This window comes from Micromys minutus, assembly GCF_963924665.1.
Source record: "Micromys minutus genome assembly, chromosome: 13".
Taxonomy (NCBI): Eukaryota; Metazoa; Chordata; class Mammalia; order Rodentia; family Muridae; genus Micromys; species Micromys minutus.
The window spans coordinates 32,435,057-32,460,721 of NC_137982.1; the positions used below are offsets into that span (position 1 = coordinate 32,435,057).

At 44.6% G+C, this 25,665-nt stretch overlaps 1 protein-coding gene across 1 annotated transcript in view; it reads right to left on the reverse strand.

The window, feature by feature from the left end:
- The window catches only part of ACVR1 (activin A receptor type 1), a 117,712-nt gene that overhangs the window by 16,197 nt on the left and 75,850 nt on the right, over positions 1–25,665 (reverse strand). Inside the window, exons 4-7 of the mRNA XM_080928016.1 lie at positions 15,585–15,848; positions 13,616–13,827; positions 10,233–10,332; positions 4,543–4,689 (exon numbers count right to left, since the gene is read on the reverse strand). Coding sequence (XP_080784142.1) covers positions 4,543–4,689; positions 10,233–10,332; positions 13,616–13,827; positions 15,585–15,848 — 723 coding nt within the window. The remainder of the gene's footprint in view (positions 1–4,542; positions 4,690–10,232; positions 10,333–13,615; positions 13,828–15,584; positions 15,849–25,665) is intronic.

Here is a 25,665-nt window from a genome sequence, read left to right on the forward strand (position 1 = left end):
AAAGAACAGCACGCGCCCTTCCGGTTTCCATTGTAAGGAACCCTTTCAACACCTAACGCACAGTGGGAAGTGCCACTCAGCATGGATACTTTTGTGCTCACCCGTAATAAAAATGTCAAACTCTTTGCTACCACCCTAAAACCCTACTAAACCTGAAACCTAGACGTTTGTCTTCTAGTCCTAACCTGGCTGTGGATTTTACGTAGTATGGGTAATTCCCATGATCTACTTGGCTTATATTTGTTCCAGTGTTTATAAAACAGGTAAATTTAAATGAAATGACTGGTTTATTAAGTAAAGAAACAAAACCAGTCAAGTATTATTCATTCATATGTTCTTTAAAAGTGACATAGTAAAAAGTTATAAGGATCCTGCCTGTAGGCTGGAAAAGTACAGCCTTAAGAGGGACAATCTCACAGGAAATGACTATTGTAGTTGTAGTGCACATATGAGGGAAACCATGAGCCTAATACCCAGAATCCAAGTGGCTCAGAGCAGGGAGGCGTTCTGTTACTGCTATGCCTGCTGCACCGTCTGTACCAACTACTTCTTTCTAAATAAATGATTTTAATCATTCAAATTAGACACTGGAATAGGCCTGTGTCCAGCGGTGACAGTGAATTTGTCTAGCAGAGGAATGGGACACTAACAGATTCAGAAAGACAGGAAGTTACTTTCGTACAGAGTCTAGGCATGGGACTCAGCCTATATTAACTTCCCTCAAAATAAAGTGACAAACTAAAGACTGCCATTCCAAAGAAATCAAACTGCTGACCTATAGCTGTGCAGTAGCTAATACCAATTTCTTCCCCTGAGAAAACAATAATCATTTATAATAAGCCAGCTCTTTTGGCCTTCACCTTCCCTAGTACCCTTAGATATCTTTTTTTTTGTTTGTTTGTTTTGTTTTGTTTTGTTTTGTTTTCTGGTCTCACTCTATTTGATCTTATTCTTTTATATGAATAAGTAAACAGATGAATCTTTGATGAACTTCACTTTCGTCATGAATAATGTTATATTTGACATTTAAACATACTCTTAATTATTTCTGTCTAACTTTTGTTAATAAATTTATTTTATTTATTTACATCCCCATCGGAACCTCCCCTTCCTCCACTCCTCCCTCTCCATCCTCCCCCTAGACCCTCAGACCTTAAAGATGGATTTTGTTCATCCCATTGATTTATTTTAAATCAGGAACAAGGACTCTGTGTGCCTGTACACATGCCAGGAGCCGGGACTTTTAAATGAACAGGATTCTTCTTTCTCAAGCGTCTACCCCTCAAATTTAGGTAAGTACATTTGCTTCCCAGTACCAACATGCTGTTCTGGGATGTTTGCATTTGGAGTCTGAAGCAGTTCATGGTTAATACAAGCTGAGCAGGGACTCAGACAGAGTGTTCCTAACAGAGGGCAGGATCCTTAGACCAAATATTTCTCTCACAGCCATCGTCCCAAACTCTTCGAAAACTAAAAGCTATCTGAAACCTGAAGTTTTCAGTGGCAATGGTCTGAGAACCGGCAGAGGCGCCAGATTGTGAGGTGTGGAGGTGGTTGGAACCCAACGCTGTACCATGGCACAGCCTTGAGCCGGGTGATTGAGATCAAGGTGCTTGAAACTTCCATCTTGCTTTCCCTATTTATGAGATGAGGGCAACAAGAGTTATCCTAAAGATATACGGACGGGAAAGGCAGGGCGTTCAGAATGCTTAATGTGGTGCTGAACACACAGTGTGTATAGGAAGAATTTGAATTCTATATTTTCAGGAATAGTTTGCTTCCCTCCCTAATAGTCTCAAGAAACAGTGACATTAAATAGTCTGCAGTACTCTTGTGTGTGGACTTGTGAATGCACATGTATGTGTGTGTGCAGGGTGTGAGGGTATACATGTGAGCAGATGCACGTGTGTAGGTCACAGAACAATCTCGGTGTCCATCCTTGCTTTTCACCTTGTTTGAGGCTCACTGCTATGTATAGAACACTACCTGGCCCATGGACTTCTAGCAATTCTCCTGCCTTCACCTCCATCTCCAATCTCCAAGCATGCCTGCACTACAGCATGGCTTTTATATGGGTTTGGGGATTCAAACTCAGGCTGTCAGCCCTGCAAAGAAGCACTCTACCTACGGACACATCACCCAGTCACTTAGCACTGCTTTCACTTTAAAGTTTTGTTTACACTTATTATCACCTAGTTTGTTACTTATTTTGTGTTTACGTGCACATGTACCAGGGTTCATGGTGGAAATCAGAGGATAACACGTGGAAGTCTGTTCTCCCCTACCACAGGGATCCCGGGAATTGAAGGACAGCCATCTTGCCAGTCCAGCACGTAAGACACGAGAGCACAGGACAGTTCTGGAGTTGGATGGCGGTGATTACTGCACAGCCGTGCCAACTTTATGTGTAACATACGTACACTAGGACTGCGGAAATAGGTGGAACAGGGCTTGGCTAAACACAAGAAATCCTGGGTTTGCTCTCAGTTCTATATAAACCAGGCATGGAGGTTCTTCTTTCTAGCTGGACTTCTTACACTTGAGAATTCAAAGCAAGGGGATCAGAAACTCAAGGTCATCTTTAGTTACATAGTGAATTTGAGGCTAGCCTGAGATACGGTGAGCCCTGGTCTCAAAAACCAATGCCTAAAATGATATCGTAAATCTTTTTAAAGGACTGTGGTAAAAGACTTGGGAGTAGATCTCCATGCTGGTCAGCCTCCTTGGTTATAGTGTTAACGCAGTGAATGCTCACAAAGATGCGACTTTGACTGTCAGGTGCAGGAGGCTCTTCCTTCAAACGGTTTCAAGACCTCACATGCCTCTTAGGAACCCATGCACCTACCCATTAGTAGTGTGACTCTACTGTTTAAAGACAAGCCCTTGTTGTACATCACAGCTTCTAACACAACCAACTCTGACTGTTGCTCAATCTCAGTCTGTTCCCAAGGCAGAAGGGAGACGGGGAGGCTCAAGGCAAATTTGACTATAGATGAATGTCTAACCCCTACCCTCACTGTAATCTAAGACATGACCCCAGTGCAAAGTAATATGTCTCTCCTCTAGACCGCAGGGCATGGCAGGGAAGCATGGTGAAGGGTTAGGCCGTGCAGCATGAGCTGGAGCGCTTGCATTCTGCCTCTCATTGGTAATTTGGTTAGTGAAAAGTAAGGAAACACGAATCCCTCCTCTGGAAGGCTGCAGTGGGGATTACCCGAGAGTCCACACATAAAGCCCCTACCGCTGAACTCATGGCACAGTAACTATCCAGCGTGTTCCCTGCCAGTGTTGTTAAGGACCGCCATCACAGCTATTAAACACAGACCCCCTGACGCACCACAGGCGGTGTGTAGTAGACAAACAGAGGAGTCTATTCTGAGAAACTGGTAGCGGTAGTGTGTGTGTGTGTGTGTGTGTGTGTGTGTGTGTGTATTTTGCCTACAGAAGCCAGAAGAGGTCATCAGATCCCCGAGAACTAGCATTTCAAACTAATGCCATGTCGAGTGTGCTGGGAATAGAACTCAGGACCTCTGCAAGCACAACCAGTGCCCTTAACCACTAAGCTCTCTCTCCAGTTCCTCAAAGACACTTTTAAATGTACCTGAGATCAACCATCGACACCATATTGTTACACCAAAACTTTGGGCAACCATCCGATTGTTTGTCTCTTACAACCTGAGTCACATTTAAATGCTAGGCTGGTCGAGTGGGATAGAAGTGAATTGTACCATGCCCAGACATAATCCAATCGCCACAAGGTGGCCAACGCTATGGCATACAGTGAAATTCTACACAGATTTCACTACTGTTCCTCAAGACCCACCCTAGGCAGCTTTCACCATGTGTGGGTATCAATGGAAACACTCAAAGCCATTTGAAACTATGGAAGCCAATGGGCTTCCTCTACTGCCATTGCCGGGCTCTAGTGGTTGCCTCGCATATTTTTTAAGCACTGCTAAGCTTTAGCGATAAGATGATGAAAATTCATCTATGCTTTGTGAGTTCCAGAAGTAAGCAAGGAGCTTTCAAATTAAAATGTATGCTGAATCCCTCTGTAAATCTGGTCTTTAAAAATGATGCCTAGTTTGAGGGAATGTGCATATAATTACACGTCCCTGGGAGCTGTGAATCTCTAGGAAAGATTCCAAAGACCTTTCTTAGTTTGATTCCAGTAATAAATATTCAGGAAGGGTGGGGCCAGCAGAACTACCCAAGGAGCCTTGAAGTGAACAAGGCAGAGCACAGCATGGAGGGAGCAGGGCTTTGTTGTTTCACTGCATCTGCAAATACTGTAGGGGAAAGGTTTTGCAACAGATTTCCTTTCCATCAGGCAGGCAATCCATAACCTATGTGCAGATTGAAACAAGACAAAACGGAACAGAAAATACCTGTCAGAAAATCAGGTAGTCTATAAATGCTGAGGGTCACTATGTGGTTTTCCAGAAAAGAGTCTACACCTCAGATTTGGCAAACGGGAGAGAGAGAAAGGACCGGCCCTTATCTCTATGGAGACCAGTTAGAGAAGGCCCGCCCCATACTCACCTAAGATATTTTCATGCCTTAGCATTACAGTGTTGTACAGTTCCGTCTCCCTGAACCACGACTTCTCGTCTCGGGAGGAGAAGATCTTCACAGCAACATTTTCGCCCTGCCAGCTGCCCCGCCACACTTCACCATACCGGCCCTTCCCTGAGGACGGCAAAACAGATGAGATATGGGAGAAACGGTTAGGATTTTCATTTTCTATCAAACGTAGCGAACCCGACAGCGTCCTTATATTTAAGCCCCCTGCTCTTCTCTTCCATGATTAACCAATGATGTCAGACTGTGAGGCCAAGCTCCCGCCCATGGGCTAAAACAAAGTCATCACCTGCATCAAACGCAAACACGGAGGCCATTTAGGCACATGTAATCACTAGCTGAGTTTGGGTTCTGGTAGAGCCTTTTTGCAAAAAAAGATTGTTGTGCAGATAATTTCGCATTGGTCATGTGATTCTTTGTGTGACGCTAAATTTATTCTTTTTTTTTTTTTTTTTTTTAATGTCTAGAAGGGTAAAAACAGGACACACAGCCTGACCAAGCAACTCCTCGTAGCAAATGCAGTCTGATGCCTGAAACTCTTAACTCCTGGTTATCTGCTACACAGTTTAGGAGTGCAAATACTTCGCCTACAAAGATGTACAAAAATAAGGTAAAATCTCCCTTTCCCTGTCTGCCTTATTGTGACAGGAAACAGCCTTTGAACCAGTACGGCACAATTACCTGATAACTACCTAACTGCACACTTATATTTAAGTTGCTCTCCTGAGGGTGTCTGACTTATGTCCCAGGGTAGCTGTGTAGGCAAGCCCAACCTATATGTAGACAACAATGGAAAGTCACAATGTCGAAAGGCTAGAAACCATCTAGCTTTTCAAAACATGTGAAAGGTAGTACAATTTTGAAAATAATACTGATTATTAAATCTCAATGTAGCATCAAAAGCCAAAGGGGTATGCCTAAATATGTCTAAATAACTAAATGGTTTCTTTGGTTCCCCTCTGTCCTACTGGACCCTTAGAAGCATTTCTCAGCACAAATGCCTGAATGTACTTAAGCTCCTCTGGCCCCAGAGAGGGGCAGACTGAGGTCCTGGAGATTAATGACAGTCCACGGTGCTGGGAGAAGGTTGTGCTCCGCCACCTCCAGAGGGTTTCTAGGATAAAGTTATAGTCCAAAAAGCAGGTCTTTCAAAGCCCCAGACATAGAATTCCAGATTAGCTCTGACTTCTAACACTGGTCATGGCATTTGTTTAGTCCCAGTGACGTCACGAGTGGACTACACTAAAGCGAGAGTTTGGTAGCCAAAGAGATGGTGCAACAGGCAAAGGGGCTTGCTGACGTTGCTCCTAGGTGTGGTCCTAGAGTCTGCATAGAAGTGGAACAGAGAACAGACTCCACAAAGTATCCTCTGGCATCCACATTCGCAAAGAAAACTAATAAATAAAATATGTGTAAGTCACCTGGAAGCTGGAGAAATGGCTCAGGAATTCAGAGCCCCAGATGCTCCTCTGGGGGACCAAGATTTGATCCCCAGAACACACAGTGGCACACGACCTTCTATTACTTTAGTAGCAGGGAATCCAAGGCGCTCTCCTCCTACCTCCTCAGACACGAGACGTTCTTGTTATATCCAGACATACATTCAGGCGGAACTCCCATTCACTCAAAACAACACAGATTTCTTTTTTTGAGTCATCTGAAGACCGTAGTTTATAAAATGGGGTGACTTCAGTTGGCATCTGACCTGTCTGATTCATGCCCCCTTCCTCTATGCAGCAGCCACATGTTTATCAAGAGCATGTTCCCCCTTCTAGTCACCTCTTTAATTATAGGGAGAGATGATCAAAGAGATAGTGAAGAGGAGGTCATTATCTCAAAACCAGGGGGGGTCAACATGGGTTGCGGTCAGCCTGATGAGAGGCATGCAGCGGGAGCTGAGACTACATTGCAAAGAGGCTTTCTGCCCAGGCATGTGGTGACTGCACCGTCACAGGGCTGTAGTAGGCAGCTGCAGTGCTGCCTGCTTGTGCACAAGTACAGTCTTCGGCTAGAAAACTATGCCAGCAAGGCCCTAAATGTAGAAAGAAAGCGGGTCACAAAGCCACCAAGGGCTGGGGATGGGGCTGGGCAATTGAATGCCTGCCTCACGGGAGTGACAGACTGGGGACCATCCAGCTCCAGAGGTGGAACGGCAGCAGGGAGCATCCATGACAAACTGAGCTTCAGTGACAAGAACTAATATCGCTATCCAGTAGCAATGACATATACAAAGGGATGCTAAGAGTGACCAGAGTTCGTTGCAGACTGCTGTCAATAATCACGCAAAGTGTACTTAGTTTGCCAGACATTTTAATCAAGTCGGAAAAAGGGCTCAGCAGTTCTGTCCAGGATGAGGACTAGCAGGAAATGAATGCTAAGCTTTTCCTGCCTTTGTTCCATTTTGCAACTTTATTTTCACCTTGAAGTCACTGTTTCACTGGGAAGGAAAAAAAAAATCTCAATTGTGGATACAAAGTTGTTTGTTGTTATAAGTCTTTTTTTTTTTTAATTAAGAAAAGAAAGTAGATGGCATGGTAGGTGGATTGAACCAAAACAGAAATGTATTTTAATGGTTGTCAAATACTTCTTATTAATGTAATCTTATGCCAAAGTCACTAAAAGTGAGATACAGTTCTCCAAATGTCCACAGAGAGGATGCCTAGGGCTCGGAAGGGTTGATGTGGTCAGCTCCCTGTCTTCTTGAACTACTGTGATCATCTCTCTACCTTTTCCCTCAAAGATACAACAAAACCTCCTAAACTGGCATGACACCTACCGGGCTCCAATGTCACCCCACAACATGCAACGGCTGAATTTACACTGGTTCTAAATGGTGAAGAACATCTCTAGAGTCAGACACTATAGACAGTTGAGGGGAGCTGGTCTCTGAGGATGAAGCTTGGCATTTGGGACTATCTGGGAGTGACGAGCCTTTGGGGCAAGAAAAAGACAGGAGATGAAGGTGCATGGCCCCTTCGAGGCCCCCCTTCGAGGCCCCCCATTGCTACCCAGATCCTCTGTCAGCTGCGGTGGAGCTGCAAACAGTGGGGAATAGGTACCGTAGGTGCAGGCCTTGGGGAAAAGGTACACAGCTCCTGATCTGGCCCCTGTGTGGCACAGGCCAGCAGTGCTGCCTGCAGAGCTTGCTGCTGGACTGAACACTGTTCCTCCCTCACACAGCAGCAAGGGCCGGGGGCAGCTCATGGTGGTCAGCTGCTCCCTGTTCTTTTGAAGACAAAATTCCCAAACGTCTGGTTTCCCAGATGAAGACTCTGAAGCCAGATGCTGGGTGAAAGCCTGCTAGCTCAGAGAGGCAGAGAAAGGACCTGGCCGACCTTCCTACTTCGCCATGTCCCAGAAGGAAAAAGCTCCTTCTCCTCCGTGATGTTGGTAAATACCCCTCAACCCAAAGACCCTCATTTCTCTTTCCTGGGTTTTCCTATGTTCACTCCCTGTCAACCGGTTGCCCTGGTTGCCTTTTGACCAGTCATTGACTTCATAATCCTATTTACAGAAAGCTCTTTGGATTAAAGGTGTGTGGTAGGGCTGAACCGTACCGCCACAAGGTTTTTCTGGTTCACTACAAAGGCTTCCCCCAAACAGACAGTCAGAAGGCAAGAGCTCCCATATCCACCAGAAAAGCCTGCACACCATCTCAGTGAGAAACTGACAAAACCTGTCCTGCTGACTGCAAATACTTACTCTCCACATGAAAATGGTGAAACTGAGGACTGCACTTAAAGTGTGTCCTGCATGTGTGAGGGGAAGGGGCAGCTACCTATGCATATGTGATGCTAACACTGGGTGTTCGTCTTAGTCACATTATTGAGACAGGGTTTCTGACTAATCAGGCTCACAAATAAACCTTGACTTCTTGACCAGCAATCCCGTTTCTGCATCCCCAGAACTGACTGGGACTAGAGACGCATGCCGTTGTACAAGCTTTTCTACACAGGCACTGGGGATCAAAAGCAAGTCCACAAGCACTTTTTGTCGGAGCCATCCCCTCGACCTTGAAAATTGGGACTTTAAAACTGCATCTGGCCATGAGATATATACTTACAATAATCCCAGTACTCAAGAGATAGATGAGTGTGCTGGCTGGTTTTGTGTCAACTTGACACAAGCTGGAGTTATCAGAGAAAGGAGCCTCAGTTGAGGAAATGCCTCCATGAGATCCAGCTGTAAGGCATTTTCTCAACTAGTGATCAGGGTGGAAGGGCCCAGCCTATTGTGGGTGGTGCCATCTCTGGGCTGGTGGTCCTGGGTCTATAGTACAGCAAGCTGAGCAAGCCAGGGGAAGCAAGCCAGTAAGTGACATCCCTCCATGGCCTCTGCATCAGCTCCTGCTTCCTGACCTGCTTGAGTTCTAGTCCTGACTTCCTTTGGTGATGAACAGCAATGTGGAAGTGTGAGCTGAATAAACCCTTTCCTCCCCAACTTGCTTCTTGGTCATGATGTTTGTGCAGGAATAGAAACCCTGACTAAGACAAGGAGAGAGGATCAAGAAAGGATCCTTGGCTATAAACTGAGTTTTGGGTCTTGCTGGGCCAGAAGAGACCCTGCCTCAAAAACAAGCAAAGAATTCTGCATCAGCCTCTTGGAATTCATGAAGCTGCCATCATCATTATAATCATCATCATCATCATCACCATCATCTTCCCCATCATCATCATCCTTATTAAGTCATGCTTGACCCAGACATCTACATTTCCTGGGAATTCATTCTGCCCATTCAGAAAACAAAAGAACATGTGCCAAATCCTTGTCAGATTGACTGTTGCACAGCTCTTCAAAGAACTTCTGATAATTCCCAACACCAGGAAAGGTGCATGCACTCTTAAAATGAAGAAAGGTGGGCCACTGAGGTGGCCCAATGGGTCAAGCTCTTGCCACAAAGCCTGATAATTGGAGCTCAATCTCCAGAACCCACAGAGAGGTGTGGCGTGAGAACCAACTCTACAGCCTTGTCCTCCAACTTCCATATGTGCTGTGGAATGCACACACCCGCACACATACACTGTATACCTAAATGCAATTACAACGGAATTTTTAAAAATTTTAATGGATAAAGGAGCACAGATTTTTTTTTCACAATCTGCCAACCTAAAATATGGCATAGGGAGAAAAATGAAAGGCTATCAAAATGTATATAGTTTTTTGTACTAAGCATTTAATTTTTAAAAAACATAGTAAAACTCACTCTAGTTTTTAAATGTATATTTTCATAAGCTTTGGTGTCTAACTGACACAGAGAAACTAATCAGACATACTCCTTCTTCCTTTCAGAGGAAGGAATTGAGGAATCATGGGAAAACCTCAGTGACTGACCAACCTTAGTCTCCAGAAGCCGATTTACCTCAGATCAGTCAGCCCCTGTTCAACACAGCCTAGACATTGTCTGTTCTAGTCAGTGTAGGACTCCTTACCAGGAGTTCAGCAAGTTCTCAAATGTGAGTCACAGAGAACAGAGACCCCATGGTGATCTCACACCCCCTGAGGTGGAATAACCACATGGTTACTTGGCACCTCCAGCGTTTAATGAGAAGCAATAAGAACCAACAAGAAGCAGACTTTCCCAAGCTCCGGCCGCCTTCTATTCACGAGTAACACTGCCTATTGCCCAAAAGGAAGGGAAGCAAAAGAATTACCGACACACTCCAACAGGGTTATCTGGCGAGCCACGGTTCTCTGTACCAGAAAAGGAAGACCAGAGCCACTTCCTGATGTACACGAGTGATCTAGTAATTCCTGTAATGTAAAACAAGGAGAAAAAGAAATGACTGAGCAACAGTTCCTGCTTTAGAGTCCTAACCCACATGGTTTCCAGCAACTCTGGATATATGACCCATTAAAACTCTCCTTTGAAAGGACTGGCTGTATGTCTTGGGAGACTTAGAAGCTAAATCTAAGGTCAGTTTTCCTGATGGGTAAGTCATTCTTTCTTAGGCCCTAATCAAATACACCAGGAAGGAAACGAAGCTAAGCTAATGGGCACATTAGAGAGGCTCAGGGGCTGCACCCGAGGAGTCAGTAGGAACGATGGGGGTGGAAAATCTTGAGTACCAAGAGCTGGGCATTAGCTGCCATTATCTCTTCTGCTGCTAAATGATGTTTATCCAGTTTAGTTGCCTCACAAACTAAAGGTGTCTAACTGGAAGCAAGCAAATTAGGAGTATGACCAGCCAGGTGTCATGTCTGTAATGGAAAGATTCTAATAATGTGCAGATCATTAGATTGGAACTTATCGGTGTGTGCGTGGGTGTTTCTGTGGATGGAGTTTCTCTCTTTTTATTTTTTCCAGATAACATATGAGCAAGCAGGTCACTAAATTAACACCTACTCACCTTTTTTTTTTAACGTGAACTAAAAGCCAAAAAAAAAAATTTTTTTCACTTCAAACATAACACCAGAGTCCCACCATGATGTCTCCAAATGAGCTGGCCAAAGACTGCCAGCCAGTTCATTCATAAAGTTTTCCTTCACACTCTCAGCAAGGCCTGAAGCATCTCTAATGCACAGCCTTACAGCCGTGGTGATTGGGGGAAGGCTAACCCCGTCCAAACTTCTTCCTCTCCCAACACAGAGCCGGCCCATTAAGGCAGCACATAGATTTCTGGGAATTTCATCTTCTCTCCTTTCTGTAAAGCACTACCGTGCGATACTGTGGATGACTAAAATTACCAGAGGCCAAACACCTAACAGAAGGAAATCAGAACCCTTAAAAACCACAAAAGGATAATCAAAAAGAAAACAAATATAGAAGAAAACAGGCTTCGTGTTTCCCTGACAATTTCTTCTGGCCCTGCTTCGTGACTCTATTCATTCAATTATTTTTGAGGGGGAAAAAAAAACACAACTCTGCATATTAAGCTGTTGCTTTTCCATGATGCATCGTTTTAGTTCTAATTAAGTTCATGGATTTTTTAGGGGGCTGTGGGGGGGTCAGGAAATCAACCAAAGACTAATAAAGACCTACCTACCTCAACTCCTGAAGCCCTAGCCGTGGGCGAGCTTCAGCAAGGTTACCGTTTGTCGGCTCACATAAATGAACATATTATTTAAATAAGCAAATAAGGACATCTAGTTTTCCTTACTGTGTTATTATATCCTGACATTCTGTCAGCTGCGTGGCTGGGTTGTGTTGAGAAGACTGTTTTGGCGCAGGCTTTCATTCCGATTTCAAAATCCTAAAAGCTATTTAAACAGTAATTTACACTAGATATTCCAATTACTGCCCTTGGTAATTAGACACGTTAGCAGCTCCGAGGAACAGAGTTCTGACTAATCTATGTTAGAATCTTGCTTTGCTGAAGCTTTGTCGGGAATCATCCTCACGACTCCCTGCTACGAAACCCCATAGAGCCACCTCCTTTCCCCTAAACCTTAAAACAGACTTCTGAGCAAACATCTCAGGAAAACAAGCTACACCCTTTCTCCCAGTTCCACCCTACAACAACTTGAATGGGTAAAAGGGTGTGCACAGGCTAACCTGTTCCTTTTTTCATTCAAACAGAACCCTGATGGGACAGGAATCAGAGCAAGATGGTTCCCAGCCTGTATCCTGCAACATCAGCCAAGTTCAGGCACCGGACTACAGGCAGCTCCTATGGCTGCCCAGGTGTAGTGCGTGAGCTAAAGATGGCCATCTTTTAGCTTAAAGATTTGCTTAAGGTCCATCTTTTCCAGAAAAACAAAAAAGACGGTTGAAGAGCAAGCCTAGTTACAGAACTCCCAGGCACTTATGGACTTGTCAGGTATTGAAGTCAGCCTTCAGGCAAGCCGATCTGGTCAGAGATGGGAGTATAGCATTAAACAGCTCCGAATCGCATTACAAAGACAACTTGACTGTCTTTAGACTGGCTGGATTGTGACAAGGGAGAGAGCTGTTTTGGTTGTGTGTTCGCACCTAACACCCACAGAGCTTTGTCTTTTTTCAGAGAAACCGTGTAGTATCCATGGAGAATGGCGTTACTTGATTCTTTTGCGCTCCATAGGAGCTTATGGTGAGTGACCTACTTCCATGAGTTAACTCAAAGTTGGGAAGAGTAACTAAAGGGAAACTTACAATGTCACACTAGAGCTTTAAAACATATGAGTGACTTTACATTCTTATTGGACGTATTTCTTTCCCTATTTGTTTGCAGTGTGGGATAGCCTTTCCACTGTACATATCAGAGGACCGCTTGTGGGAGTCCACTTCCCACCACATGAGTTCTGGGGATTAAATTTAGGTCTTTAGGCCCAGCAGTGAGCATTTTGCCCTCGGAGATACCTCACTGGCCAGGAAGAAATTTTCAAATGTATAAATAACAGCATCTTCTATGCTGAAGAAGTAAACCTGGGGAGGGGTGTTCTAGATTTATGCATCATGTAAATGACTTTGAAAACTTATGGAAGATATCAATAATGTTACTGTATGTTGAAATGATAAAAGGTATAAATGGTTTGCTTTTCTCGCTTACTTGTAAGGCTGGCTACTAAAGCATTTTAAATTCTGTATGCGCTACATACTCATGGTTGTACTGGAGGACCCAGGTTCAACCGGCTGACTACACTCCACAAGGGGGCAGTACTGGAACATCAAAAGCTCAGTGGCTACTTCTGGAGATGTCAAGTCTCTAAATTATGGCGCCTAATCTAAAGGGAAAAAAGATTTCTTAATAATAATGAAAAGATGCTTCCTTAAAAAGATGTCTGTTGTTACAAATAGAGTAACTGAATACTACCACTGCAAGTCCTGAAGACTGAATCTCCAGTCTGCCAACCAGTCTTTGTCCCTTTTCCTCACATTCTCCAAAGAAAAGTCACCACCAAGAATCTACTGATGTAAAATGTCCGAGCCTCACTCTTAAGTGACTGTCAGAAATGGATGCTCTTACTCACAAGAGTTACACTCCTATACCAGGTGCTCACATAGGCTTGGCTTTTAGCCCAATGGCAAGTCACAATGCATGTCTGTGTAGTCATTGTTACCAAAGTGCCCACCTCCATCTCATTGGCCTTAGGACTCCCTCTGGGGTCACAAACTCACCGCTAGAGTGCTGTCTCCAACATTGGTGGTAATGAGCCCTTCGATAGTACCGTACTCAACATCTCTGGGGTTCAGGCGTTCTTGATTTCGTCTTTTAAACTTCCTGAGAGCCACCCCAAGGATGCAAGCTAAAAGGCATACTGCAAACACCACCGAGAGGATGATAAGGCCAACTTCCAGGTGAAAATTCTGTGATCCAGAGAAGGACTTCCCTGAGGAATGGGAAGAACAGGGTAAGTGGTCGTGGGGACCATGGTTTCCTTGTTATTTATCAATACCTTAAGAAATGATTCCTGATCCTGAACAATCTCGTATATCAAAACAATTTACAACTAAATTACTTCCTAATACTGAGCCAGTGGCCCAGACACTGATTTAAGTGATCAATCAATTAAACAGAACTGGAGTTTAGAAAGGATTCCACCTAGAATCAGCTGTATTCATGCATGACTGCTTTAGAGCTTCTTAAGTACAAGAGGCATATAATCCTTGATGTTAACTCTTATTAGCATGGATTGCAGAGGCAAAGATACTTTACAACAAGCCCTGACAGACAGCCAGTATGCTGTAATATCCCAGTGAGAAAGTGTGGATTATCTTCCCTAAGCTTTACCTGCCTCAGTGTTCCTGCAGCGATCCACTCTCTACTTAAAGGTTCCTTTATATTATTTCTTTAACTCCCCAAAGCCCTGAGAATCAGGCTGGTACTCTATAGTGCATGTCATCTGCATGCTTATGCATAAAAGTGATTTAATAAATGACAGATATTGTGGCCTCTCAAACAGGACATTCCTTCCAGAAAGTGCCTTCTGTTAAAACACAGGGTGTTGGGAGAGTGAAACAGATCAGGGGTCAGAGGAGTTTTGGCAAAGCCCAGCAGCCTGAGTTTGATCCCTGGAACCCACACAATAAGAAAACCAATTCCCACAAGTTGTTCTCTGACATACTCAACGCACACAGGCAAATACAGTGCAATGTATGCATGTATGTGTATGCTTGCACACACATACACACACACAAGTAAATACGGAAATAAATGTTTGTGAGGATCTTCATACTGCTGACAACATTTTTCTGTGAATACAGACAGTTCTTCCTGTCTGTCCATTCTGTTAGTGAAGAATTAACACACTGAGCATAAGGAAATAACCTTTGAGTTAATTACTAATTCAATCCTTCTTTTTCAAACCCTTGTGTTTAATCCTATTTTTTATATCCAAATGTAACCTGTTCTCCCTAACCAAAGGGGGTCACAGTAATTTCAAAACTGCCATGTGATATATTAGCTTTCTGGTTTTCTGCCTTGTGACAGACCTGGCAGTGAAGGCTCTGAGTGTCCCCTCTTACCCTGTTTGTGCTTTCCTTCTTCCACAAGCACAAAATCATATAACTAAACCTATTAAGAGGTACTATATATTAGGAGAATAAATTTGGCTTGAGGCGGGCCTATATTAATATTGACAGCAACGGGATATAGCCAGTGAGATTTCACCATATGAGAAAAGAGTCTCAGAGGGAAACTTCCAGAGGACTCAGAATCCCTAAGAAATGCATGGGGGGAAACCGCATAATGCACGACTGTACCTGGCTCCTGTTTCAGAAGCCTGGGGATCTGATTTGGAAGGGTGAGCGAGCTCAAGGGAAAGGCCCTTCACACAGGCACCAAGCTCATGCTATCGAAACACACATGGCCCATACACATGTTAGTGCTGACCTGCAGTCAGCAAACCCATCCCCTACACCCATCCTCTGGATGCATGTCACATCATTCACGTTCCCAAAATAATCACTCTCCTTTTAGATTCCAAAGGCCATGGCTTTGTCTTCCTCACCCAGAGTGACCTGCCATGGCCCATCAGCTCTGGTTCAGCGAGTACGAAGTATGCTCTGGCAGATCCTTAACCTACACAGACTTGGGGCAACACTCACAAAACCCCTTGATCTTAGAAACAGAAGGAGTCATGGGAACCTTTAGTGGGCAGCTGGGCTGTGATGTTCCTGTTACACCAGTCCCCTTGACAGCACTCGACAGCTTGGCCAGGTGACGGCGGGGTCTTACAGGTCATCTTCCCCTGCTCATAAACCTGAAAGCAGCCCTTCTGGTAGACGTGGAAGCCGTCGTTGATGCTCAGAGAGGAGAAACACTGCTGGCCTTCACAGTGGTCCTCGTTCCCACAGGAGAGGCCCTCACACACACACATGTAAAGTTTCGGGTTGACCTTGGGCTTCTCATCTGCAAAGGAGAGGTAAGAAGGAGACACAATTCAGTTTTGTGAGCTTCATCCCTTTCAGAGGGCAGGAAAACCAGCAGGTTTCCCGAAGATCATCCCAAACCCAATCACAGAACCACCAACACTGACCAGTGTCCACACTCCAAGTTGTCACTCAAACAAATAATTCCACCTCAGTCTATGAATGTACCTATGCTGTACACCCATCCTCCTTAGGATTATATTAACATGAAGACCAGCACTGCATACCCAGACTCCTAACATGGAGCCTCTCTCCCATATCCGTAGCTTCTACTCTAAATATTTGATGGAGCTTAAAGTCTGGCACCTTTATTTTATACCAAAAAAAAAAAAAAAAAAAAATGGCTCCTAAATAAATACTTGGCAATGGTTAGCACCAGTTCCTGCTAGCTCTGCACTTGTAGGCAAGTGCTGCTTCAGAACACACTTATAGAAGGGTCTATGGTGACAAACCAGTTACTGACGTCAGCCAGACACACGAGACAGCTTGTGAGGATAACAATAGTGTGTGCACACTGGTTAAAATTCTAATGAATCGCTCTTAAGAAGATAGCCAGGAGTGGTGATGCATATTTTCAATCTCAGAACTCAGGAGGCAGAGGCAGGAAGATCTCTGTGAGTTTGAGGCCAGCCTGACCTACAGAGTCAGTTCCAGGACAGCCAAGGGCCACACAGAAAAACCCTGTCTTGAAAAACCAAAAAAAAAAGAAAAAAAAGAATTGTCAACTGGTAAAGAACAAGGAAAGAAAATGGCTTTAAATACTCAGGCCAAGGGCCCAAACAAAGGGAAGGAAGCTATATTCAACAATTAGGTAGCAGGTAGGGCCAGAGACCAGATAGTTCCCGGTGATGCCGAGATGCCGAGCAGTTGCAGGCTGCACCCTCCCAACTGTCTTCTGAAAACACTTATGTGCAGTTCCATTTTCACATCTCTCTCCCTCCTCCCTCATCGGGATGATTAGTTCAGACTTGCTACTTCCAACACTTTCAGTCAGCAGGGAAGGGAGGTGAAGACAGAGTGTGCACAGCCAGTCCTAAAGGCTAAGGCCACAGTCACCAAAGCCCTACTCAAGGAAACCCAGCCTCCAGAGCTCTCTCCCAAGGTCTGAGGCACAGAGAGGCTCACCTCTCTGATTAGCATGTCTGTGAGATAACTGCCTTTTGAGAGACAGACAGACAGACAGACAGATAGACAGACAGAGACACAAAGACACCAGAGAGAAAGAGAGGAAGGAGGGAAGGAAGGAAGGAAGGAAGAAGGAGGGAGGGAAGGGAGGGAGGGAAGACAGGAGGAAGAGAGAGAGAGAGAGAGGGAGAGAGAGAGAGAAAGAGAGAGAGGGTGGCAGTGCTTTTAAGAGAAGACCTTAAAGTAAAAATGTCAAGTTCACTTACACAGATTTGTGTGGGTGTGTATAGAGATGTGGGTTATCTCAAAAAGAGAGAAGAAAAAAAGTGTTGCTAATCTTTATTCTTTCCTCTTCAAAGAAGTGAAAATATAGTTCACTGCCCGCTGTTGTGTGAGTGCTACATCCCACAGTGTAAAGCACATGCAGACACACAGACATGCCCTTCTGTTTATAATTGACTTGAGTTCTTTTTGAAGACCACAAGGGGCTCATCCCAAAGCAAAGGCATGCCTGAAAGCAGAAAACCCAAAATAGCCACTGCCGGTGTGAAGTACATCACCAGTCTATAACCCTGAGACTCCAGGAGCCTTCAACATGTTTAATGAGTGGAAAAACTCTCATGAGCAGAGAGATAGTCTCTTCATTGGACATAATCTAGCAAGAAGTTTACACTTATCAAAAGACAGTTGAGGAGGATATTTCTAGGCAGTCCAGATGCTTGCCAATCTTGAATGGCATGAAGCTGGGCTAAGACCTGCCAGCCATGCCGCCTAACATGTCACCATTTTTTTGGAAGGAACTGAATGGGGGAGGGGAGTTATGAAGGAAGCTAATGACGTCACATTGATTTGTGTGTGGCCTGAAAGAGAATTAAATGGCTGTATTTTAAATAAGGCAACGGGTGGGAATTTAAAATGCAAGCACTTTCATTGCAAACAATTTTAATCATATGTATCCAATAACATACCCACTGTACTGAAAAGTATATCTGATACCGGGCTGGGGAACGAAGAGTTAGTGTTGTGAGAAAGAGGTAAATGAAAATAAGATGAAGACTGACTATTTCACAGAGTGACAGTGGATAATCAAATACATTTGGTCACTGTTACTGTATATATGAACTACCATAAATAACAACAAACGGTAAAGATCTCATTCACCACTGGGCCCTATGGAATGGATGGTCAGAGAATGGGGGTTACAGCTCACAGAAGAGCACATGATACATGGAGAGGTACCTCACATTTACCTATAACAGTACTTGTCAACCTTCCAAAGGCTACAGCCCTTTAATATAGTTCCCCAGATTGTGGTGACCCCCCAACCATAACATTATTTTTGTTGCTTGTGGTGGTTTGAATAAAAATGGCCTCTTAGAGGCCTATAGGGAGTGGCGCTATTTAGAGGTATGGCCTTATTGAAATAGATGTGACTTTGTTGGAGAAAGTGCCATTAGGGGTTTGGCTTTAAAGTTTAAGTAGGGCCTAGGGTCTCATTCACTTTCTGCTGCCTAAACCTCTGAACCTGTAAGCCAGCCCAATTAAGTGTTTTCCTTTATAAGATTTGTCATGGTCACAGGGTCTCTTCACAGCAATGGAAACCCAAACTAGGACATTTCTACTTCATACCTGTAATTTTGCTACTGTTACAAATTGTAACGTAAATATCTGTGTTTTCCAATGGTCTTGGGCAACCCTTGTGAAGGAGTCATTCAACCCCCAAAGGGGCCATGACCCAGAGTAAGAACCACTGATCTATAGCATCACAATTAACAAAGAAGTAAACCAGCACAATAAATAAATGTATGGTTCAAGGCACCCAAGTGTCACACTTTTTGGTTCTAATAATATGTTCTTAGTGTGAGCTAGTTTCAAAGTTGCATCCTAAATTAAACTCTATATCCATAGGCACAGGAAACAACACCCCTTTCTCAAGGTCTCTTGTTTTTGACAGGATAATAGTCTGACAGATGTTTGGACTATAACCTAAAGAATCTCACCAGAAGCAAGAAGCCTTGAGTAACTTTAACATGTTGTGAGATTCAGCTCACTAAACCCATGTGTGCAGTGTAGACGAGTGTGAGGCCACATTAACCCTAATCAGCATTTACTCCTGCAGAGTCTCATTAAGTCTCCTTCAAACTCCTACATATGTCTTACAGTTGTAGAGACAAAGATACGAGTCACAGACCGGATTGCTTTGCTGTTGATGACTCCTCTCAATCAAATGGCAAAACCCATGGCTTACATACCTTTGCTCTCCACACTCAGGACAAAGAAAAGTGGCCAAAGTAGAGAATAGCTGTTACTGGGATATGACAATTAACTCCTTCTTTGACAAGGAACCCAGAGCCAAGCCCAGTCAGCACGGAGTACAAAACCTTCACCAAATCTGGTGACAGCATAGCTGTCCTCCCAAGGTTTTATTTCCTTATCTGGTATATTCCCATCAAATGAATTAGCAAATAATTTATGTACTTAATTTATATACAAATATAAATGAAGATCTTAAATTTATAATTTAAAAATGATATCCCCTCCCAGGTACATACACACACACACACACGCACACACACACACACACACACACACAATTATGGGCAGTTTTGTCTGGTAGCCTAGGTTGGTTTGAAGAGATGGCAAAGTGATTTTCTGAATTAGGATTACTAACTCAGCAAAGGCTTAAAGGAAGGAGGAAGGTGGAACAGGCTTAATATCCATAACTCTTGGAAGTACAGCAAACCACAGAGTGCCCATGGCTCACATTGTCAGTCCCGTCAAACTTAACATTCACTATAACATGTGTGAGCCTGGAATATTTTATTTGGGCTGGATGTTGGGCTAGAGGATACCTTTAAGGACTACCCATGAGAATGTGTGGGTTCTGAAACTCTCAGACCCTGATATCAATACAGTAGATTGTATAGTGTGCTGTGTCCCTCCATGGTCCGGCAGGAAGTGTGATATCTGAAGTGAATAAAGTTTTACACCTGCCTGTGTGAATAACCAGGAAGTGCCCTGGCAGAAGGCAGCAAGTCTCCTCTGCCTAATTGACATTCATTTAAATAATTCAGTAATCTAAATGTCATACCAGAGGTATTCCCTCTCTGCACAGCTCACCCACATTGTTTGTTCTAGAAGGCACCTCCCGGCATTACTCAGTGTTATGGCTGGCTCAGTTCGCTCTTTGCTCTTTGTATCACCAGAACCAGGGCCGTGTGAAAATGCTCACAGCTGAAGCTGGCTGGGAACAGACTGGAGAATTCTGACCACAAAACATGGCTGCTTCCCCTCTTCCTGGGAGAAACCACCAGTGTGGTAGATCAGGGCTGCTCTTCAAGGCCAGAGGCACGCTGGGAGTCCCCAGGAGTTCACAGCAGCCAAATCTTTTTTAAAAAGATGTTTCTTGTTCTAGGCAAGGCTCAGCTCACCATCTGGACACATGTACTGAGAGGTAGCTCCAGACTGCCAAGCAAAGAGCAGCATGGACTTCTTCAGACTGTTCATAGCTTGGGACCATCTTGTGCTTGATAGGAAAATCATTCCCATTTGTGTTGACCTAGTGCTTTGGCAATTGAGGTGTCATACTGCAGACTCCTCTGTCTCTATGTGCCTAGTGGTGTGCTATGCAATGCCTTAAGGCATTCAAACAGATTTATCATTCTCTACCGGGTGCATGAAAGCCCCCATTTCCCATTAAGACCTTTGATACATGATGAGCCAGGACCCCATGCCAAGGGTCAGCAAAAGGGGACAGGCCAAGTTAACAGCTTACCTCCAAGCGGTGCAAATAATAATGCAGCACTTTGAAGGTGGTTGTAAAAGCCCAGTAGTCTAGAAGTTGTATCAGCTAAAAAAGGGAACTCCAAACATCCTCGGCCTCCTTCCAGCAGTCCAAACGATTCATTCATTTGAAATGGCAGTTTATATTAGGTTTATAGATTATGGGAGACCTTCCACCAGTTTCCTAATCTGGGAGCACAGTTTGGCACCTCTCCAGAATCTGCAAGCATTTGAGAACTCTGGCATTAAACAAAGGCTTAAGGAAGGATTTTTGCAATGCCAGGTTTCATTGCCAGCAAACCTGCTCCTCAGACAGAAACACAAAGGTCTCTCCGGAATGCCTACTGAAGGGCACTTGATCCTCTGGCAGGAAAGCAGGCTACATATATTCAGGGACAAAAATACATCGGGGGGCCCAAATGCTCTCTTAGTCTACAAACTCCTTTAGGAAAACAGCATCTTATTCCTTAAAGAAACAAAACAAAGCAAGACAAAACAGAGGTACTGATACTTAGTAAAGTTGCAAAGCCAAGAAACAAATTTATTTCAAGAGTCATGGAGAAGAGAGATAGTCAAAAGACTATGAAATAGAAGGACAGGAAGAAAGTCTAAGAGCTGTGAACGGAGGATGTGGCCACTCCGCATGTGCTCCTCCTGAGTGCTCTCTAACTGTGAGTGGCATGCCCATTCATGCAGCCGCATAGGCCTGACGGTCTCTGGCTTCCATTACTTGCAAGACAGACTACAGATAGTCTGACTCATCCAGCTGTCTACCCTTCCCTCTTCAGAACCTGGGAGTCCTCTTTCATGCTTGCTTTATAGATGTTTACTCCCTCCACATGGATGGCAGCTCTCAATCTACTGAGAGGATCTCACTTTGCCTGCTTGAGCCCAGCACTTGCCTTTTCCAGGCTCTATAACCCTTTTTGCTCCGATGCTTAACCACATGAGGACGTAACCCTCGGCTACCAGCAACAGCCTCCGTAGTTGGCAGAACCAGCCTAGTGGACATTTGCTTCGGCATGAATTTTCCATTCACAGAAGACACTCCAGGGTAGGAAGAGACCTGAAGCTGTTCTCAGAGCAGATTGGGCCCATAAAGTCTTCAGATGTCAACACAGATCTTCAGGCAAGGCTTAGTCACCTACTGGCATGTCCATACAAATCATTTCTTCCTAGAGGGGCCTGTCACCCCACCATGTCTAGTCACTACTCAGGCTCCCCAATGTGTGGAAAGCCAGTACTTTCTATGAGAAAGTAAGATTTGTCTGTGTGTGTGTGTGTGTGTGTGTGTGTGTGTGTGTGTGTGTGTGTTTGTATGAGCTTGTTTGTTTACCATAGGCCAGAAGTAAAATGTAAGAGTTTCCTTAAATAAGGAACTCATTAATGCGCCCGTAAAACAGCTGGGCTTTGTGGGTGGTCTTCATCTGGCTGGCTGCTTGGTGGACTTTGGACTGCTAGGATGCTCCTGTGATGGGGTCATTCACACACAGAGAATGCCTTCAAAGCCAACCAGTTTAAAGAGATCCACGCAGCACCTGGCTGCCTCCACAGAGAAAATCTGCCCCTGATCTTTGCTGCCATCTTTCCAATGGGAAGTTGGGTGGGAATGGGAAGGAGTGAGTTCCCACTTTCCCCTCTGTGTTTGGCTGCAGGTGATGAGGATCACCTAACTCATCCTGCATTTGAACTGTCGAAGCCAAGTTAGGTAGGGGGAAGCTGCTACCTGTTTAATTTGTGCCTGTGCTGACTCTGTGTCTCTGAAATGATCCACACATATTAAGCCTATTACAGCAGCGACACCTCCAAAAGTACAGCCTGTGTTCAAGAGTAGAAGGGATTAGGAAACACTATGGGTAGTGAGTGACCTACGCAATTTCGGCCAGGCTTTCCCATGTTTCTTATGACCCTCTGAAAGCAACACAGACTTGGCTTTATTTAACCTAGGCAACTCCTCAACCTGAAAAAAAATTAGCAAGATAACTACCTCTTCGTTTTGTCTTCAAGCCTCTAGAAGCAATGCTTCACAGAACAAAGGGTTTTAGGCCTGAAGGGAACATTTAGTAGAAGATCATGGGCCAAATATATTACTGTTGTTCCAAACATGCCAGTGCCAGGGTCTGGACGAAACTACACTTTAGAGGGCATGATGGAGCCTGGAGGAAGTAGGCTGCAGTCCCAGTGAACTATGAATAATGGTGCAGAGGAGTTGTTCTCTTTAGATTTGGAAAGAGGAGCAGGAGGGTAGGGATTCCTCCCTCTCAGCCTGGACACTGAGGCGGTGCAGGGAGAGGTGCGGGCTTGACCAGCTAATTCGGTCGTTTCTCCCATTTCTGTGGACTTGCCTCTGGGGTTTCCCACCTGGTTCTAAACTGAAATTTTCAGTTCGACAAAAACCCTTAAACAAGGACCTCTCCAACTGGGCTAGCCAGTGAGGGAGTGACCGAATGTCCTGGTGCCTTTGCAGCTCTTTTCCCTTGTCTCATTCTAACCTTTGATGGGGACTCAGGAGCCAGACCCCCTCCAGGATCATCAATGTGGGATCTAGAAACCACAGAAAACATCCATTCCATCCTTCTACCCTTCACAGATATTTTAGCCAGAGATAAACTCTTCCAGCCTTATGCAGGGCTCCAGTTTGCTTAACAACAGTCCCAGAAGAGAGCTGCTCTAGTGCCAAAGGTGAAGGTAAAAATGTCTTGAACTAGTGAATTCTCTTCTCTTGCTCCCTACCCTATGCCGCCCCTGAGAAGCAAAGGAAGCAGCGAAGACTTCTTTCGTCTATACTAGATGGAGATAAAGAAATTAACAGTAAGAAAATGAGAAAGAACCTGAGCAAAGTGCAAACTTCTATTACTGTTACTTCCCATATCCCACCCAATTTCCCAATTCACCCCAAGTCCTGATGTAGTTCGGGGTCCCATTGGTGGCTAATGGAGACAGGATACCATACTCTTGGTTGCATACATATGTGCCTTGTGCATACTTCTGTTGACGTTTGCAACCTCAGAAACTCCTTCCCTACCAGTCTAATGTAAGTGATCAAAAAAAGTCAACACGTTGAAGAAATTTGGCTTATTAGTCATAGACTAAAGATACCACAGTCACCATGAGAAGGTTGAGTTTGGGCCATTTAGAGCCTCTCTTTTAGCCCTAGCCCAAAGATAAGTTCCAGGTGCCTACACTCAGTGTGGACAGGGAAAGCCTTTCTCACATGGCTATGCACCGACTGCTCCTTTATTCCTCCCACCTCGGTCTCTGCAGCATGCTAGCATTCCTCGCTCCTACAGTCATCTTGGACCTTGGCAGAGGAACACCACTAAATCTGAGCTGTGTCACGAGGCCTCTGGCTGGGGAGCAAGAATATCTAAACACAACAGGCAAGACTTTCCGCGGACTCCCTTTGGCTCTTGTAGCCAAAGGATCACTGACGGCCTAAAGATAACCCAAGGGTCACTTTTAAATAGTCACTCTAACACGACCCGCCATTTCAGAAGTATTTCCTTGAGGAGCCCACTTCCATCCCCACAGCATGCCAAGCCCACTAAAAAAATGAAAACCCAGAAGGAACCGGAAGGAGTTTCAACAGGATAGTCAGGCTCAGCACACTGTGATTCCATTTGGTAAATGCACAAAGCCAACAATCCTGAGAAATAATGGCTTAACAAAGAAGCGCCTCATAGGAGCCATCCACTGACAATCACTGGGAGTTGAAAGCAGTGAGATAAATAAAACAGGTTAACTCAATGCTTCACTTTCTAAAGCAGAAATTATGCCTGGTTTTCCTTCTAAGAGAAACTTACAGTGTAGTCTATCGGCCCACTATTTGGCTGAGCACAGACAGATAGCACAGGCTTCAGAATCATGCTTGACACAGATGCTCACTGAGACCCCACAAGCCACAAGTATAACATGAACTTGCTCAAAATGCATTGCTTGCTCGCTTGCTTTTTCTCTTCCTTACTATTTGTTTCGTCCTTTTCATTCTTTAAGTAGGACCAAAGTCCCCAGATCTTCCTACACACCATTAAAATCTTCTCGGCACCTCACCTGTCTACCAAGAGAGTCCGCATTGTCCTAAATGGCAGCCGGCCAGGTACTAGTATACAAAGGGACAGGTGCTCAGTGAACAATTTTCAGATGCTATCAGCTGCCATGCTAGGAAGGGAGGCAAGTCTTGGTTGTATTTCAAACTCCAGGCAGCCAACAGACACGCACCTTGCCCAGCTGCCCAGCTGCCCAGCTGCCCAGGGCTCCTCCCAAGATGAGAGCAAGGCAAACAGTGGAAGCTGGCCAGCCGACATGCCAGCGAGCAAGCTGTACCTCCCAGTTCACTGTCTGGGTTATTCTGAGCCACTCTTATTGACACTCCATGGCAACCTGGGAACAAAGGGCCACCTAAGGAGGGTTTGAATGTCCTACAAAAGTTGCTAGAAAAATCAGCAGCCCAGACTTGTTTTCATAAGAAAACGGTCTATGGAATGATTAGATTATTATTGCTGTGCTGGTGTCGTTTTATTATTTACGAGCTGCCTGTAATGAAGCTTTTGCTCTGTGAGTTTAAGTTTGTCTGTCTGTCTATCCAGTGGCCCCTTCTTGGTTGTGTTCCTTGGGATGCCTCTGAAAGTACAACGTGTGAATCAGCTTGCTGCAAAACTGCAGCAGTCACTGAGAGACAGAGACACAGACCAGTGGGTCAGAGGGCCAGCCTGGAGACCTGAGGACAATGCCTGGAAGTTACATAAACATAGCCGTAGGGAAGTCAACAGCACAATGCTGTCCTCTGATCACCATGTACACACGATGGCACATCATCATGTTGTGAGGGCACATGTGCACACATGCAGGTACACAGACAAAATAATAAATGAACGAGTGCTTTCACTAAC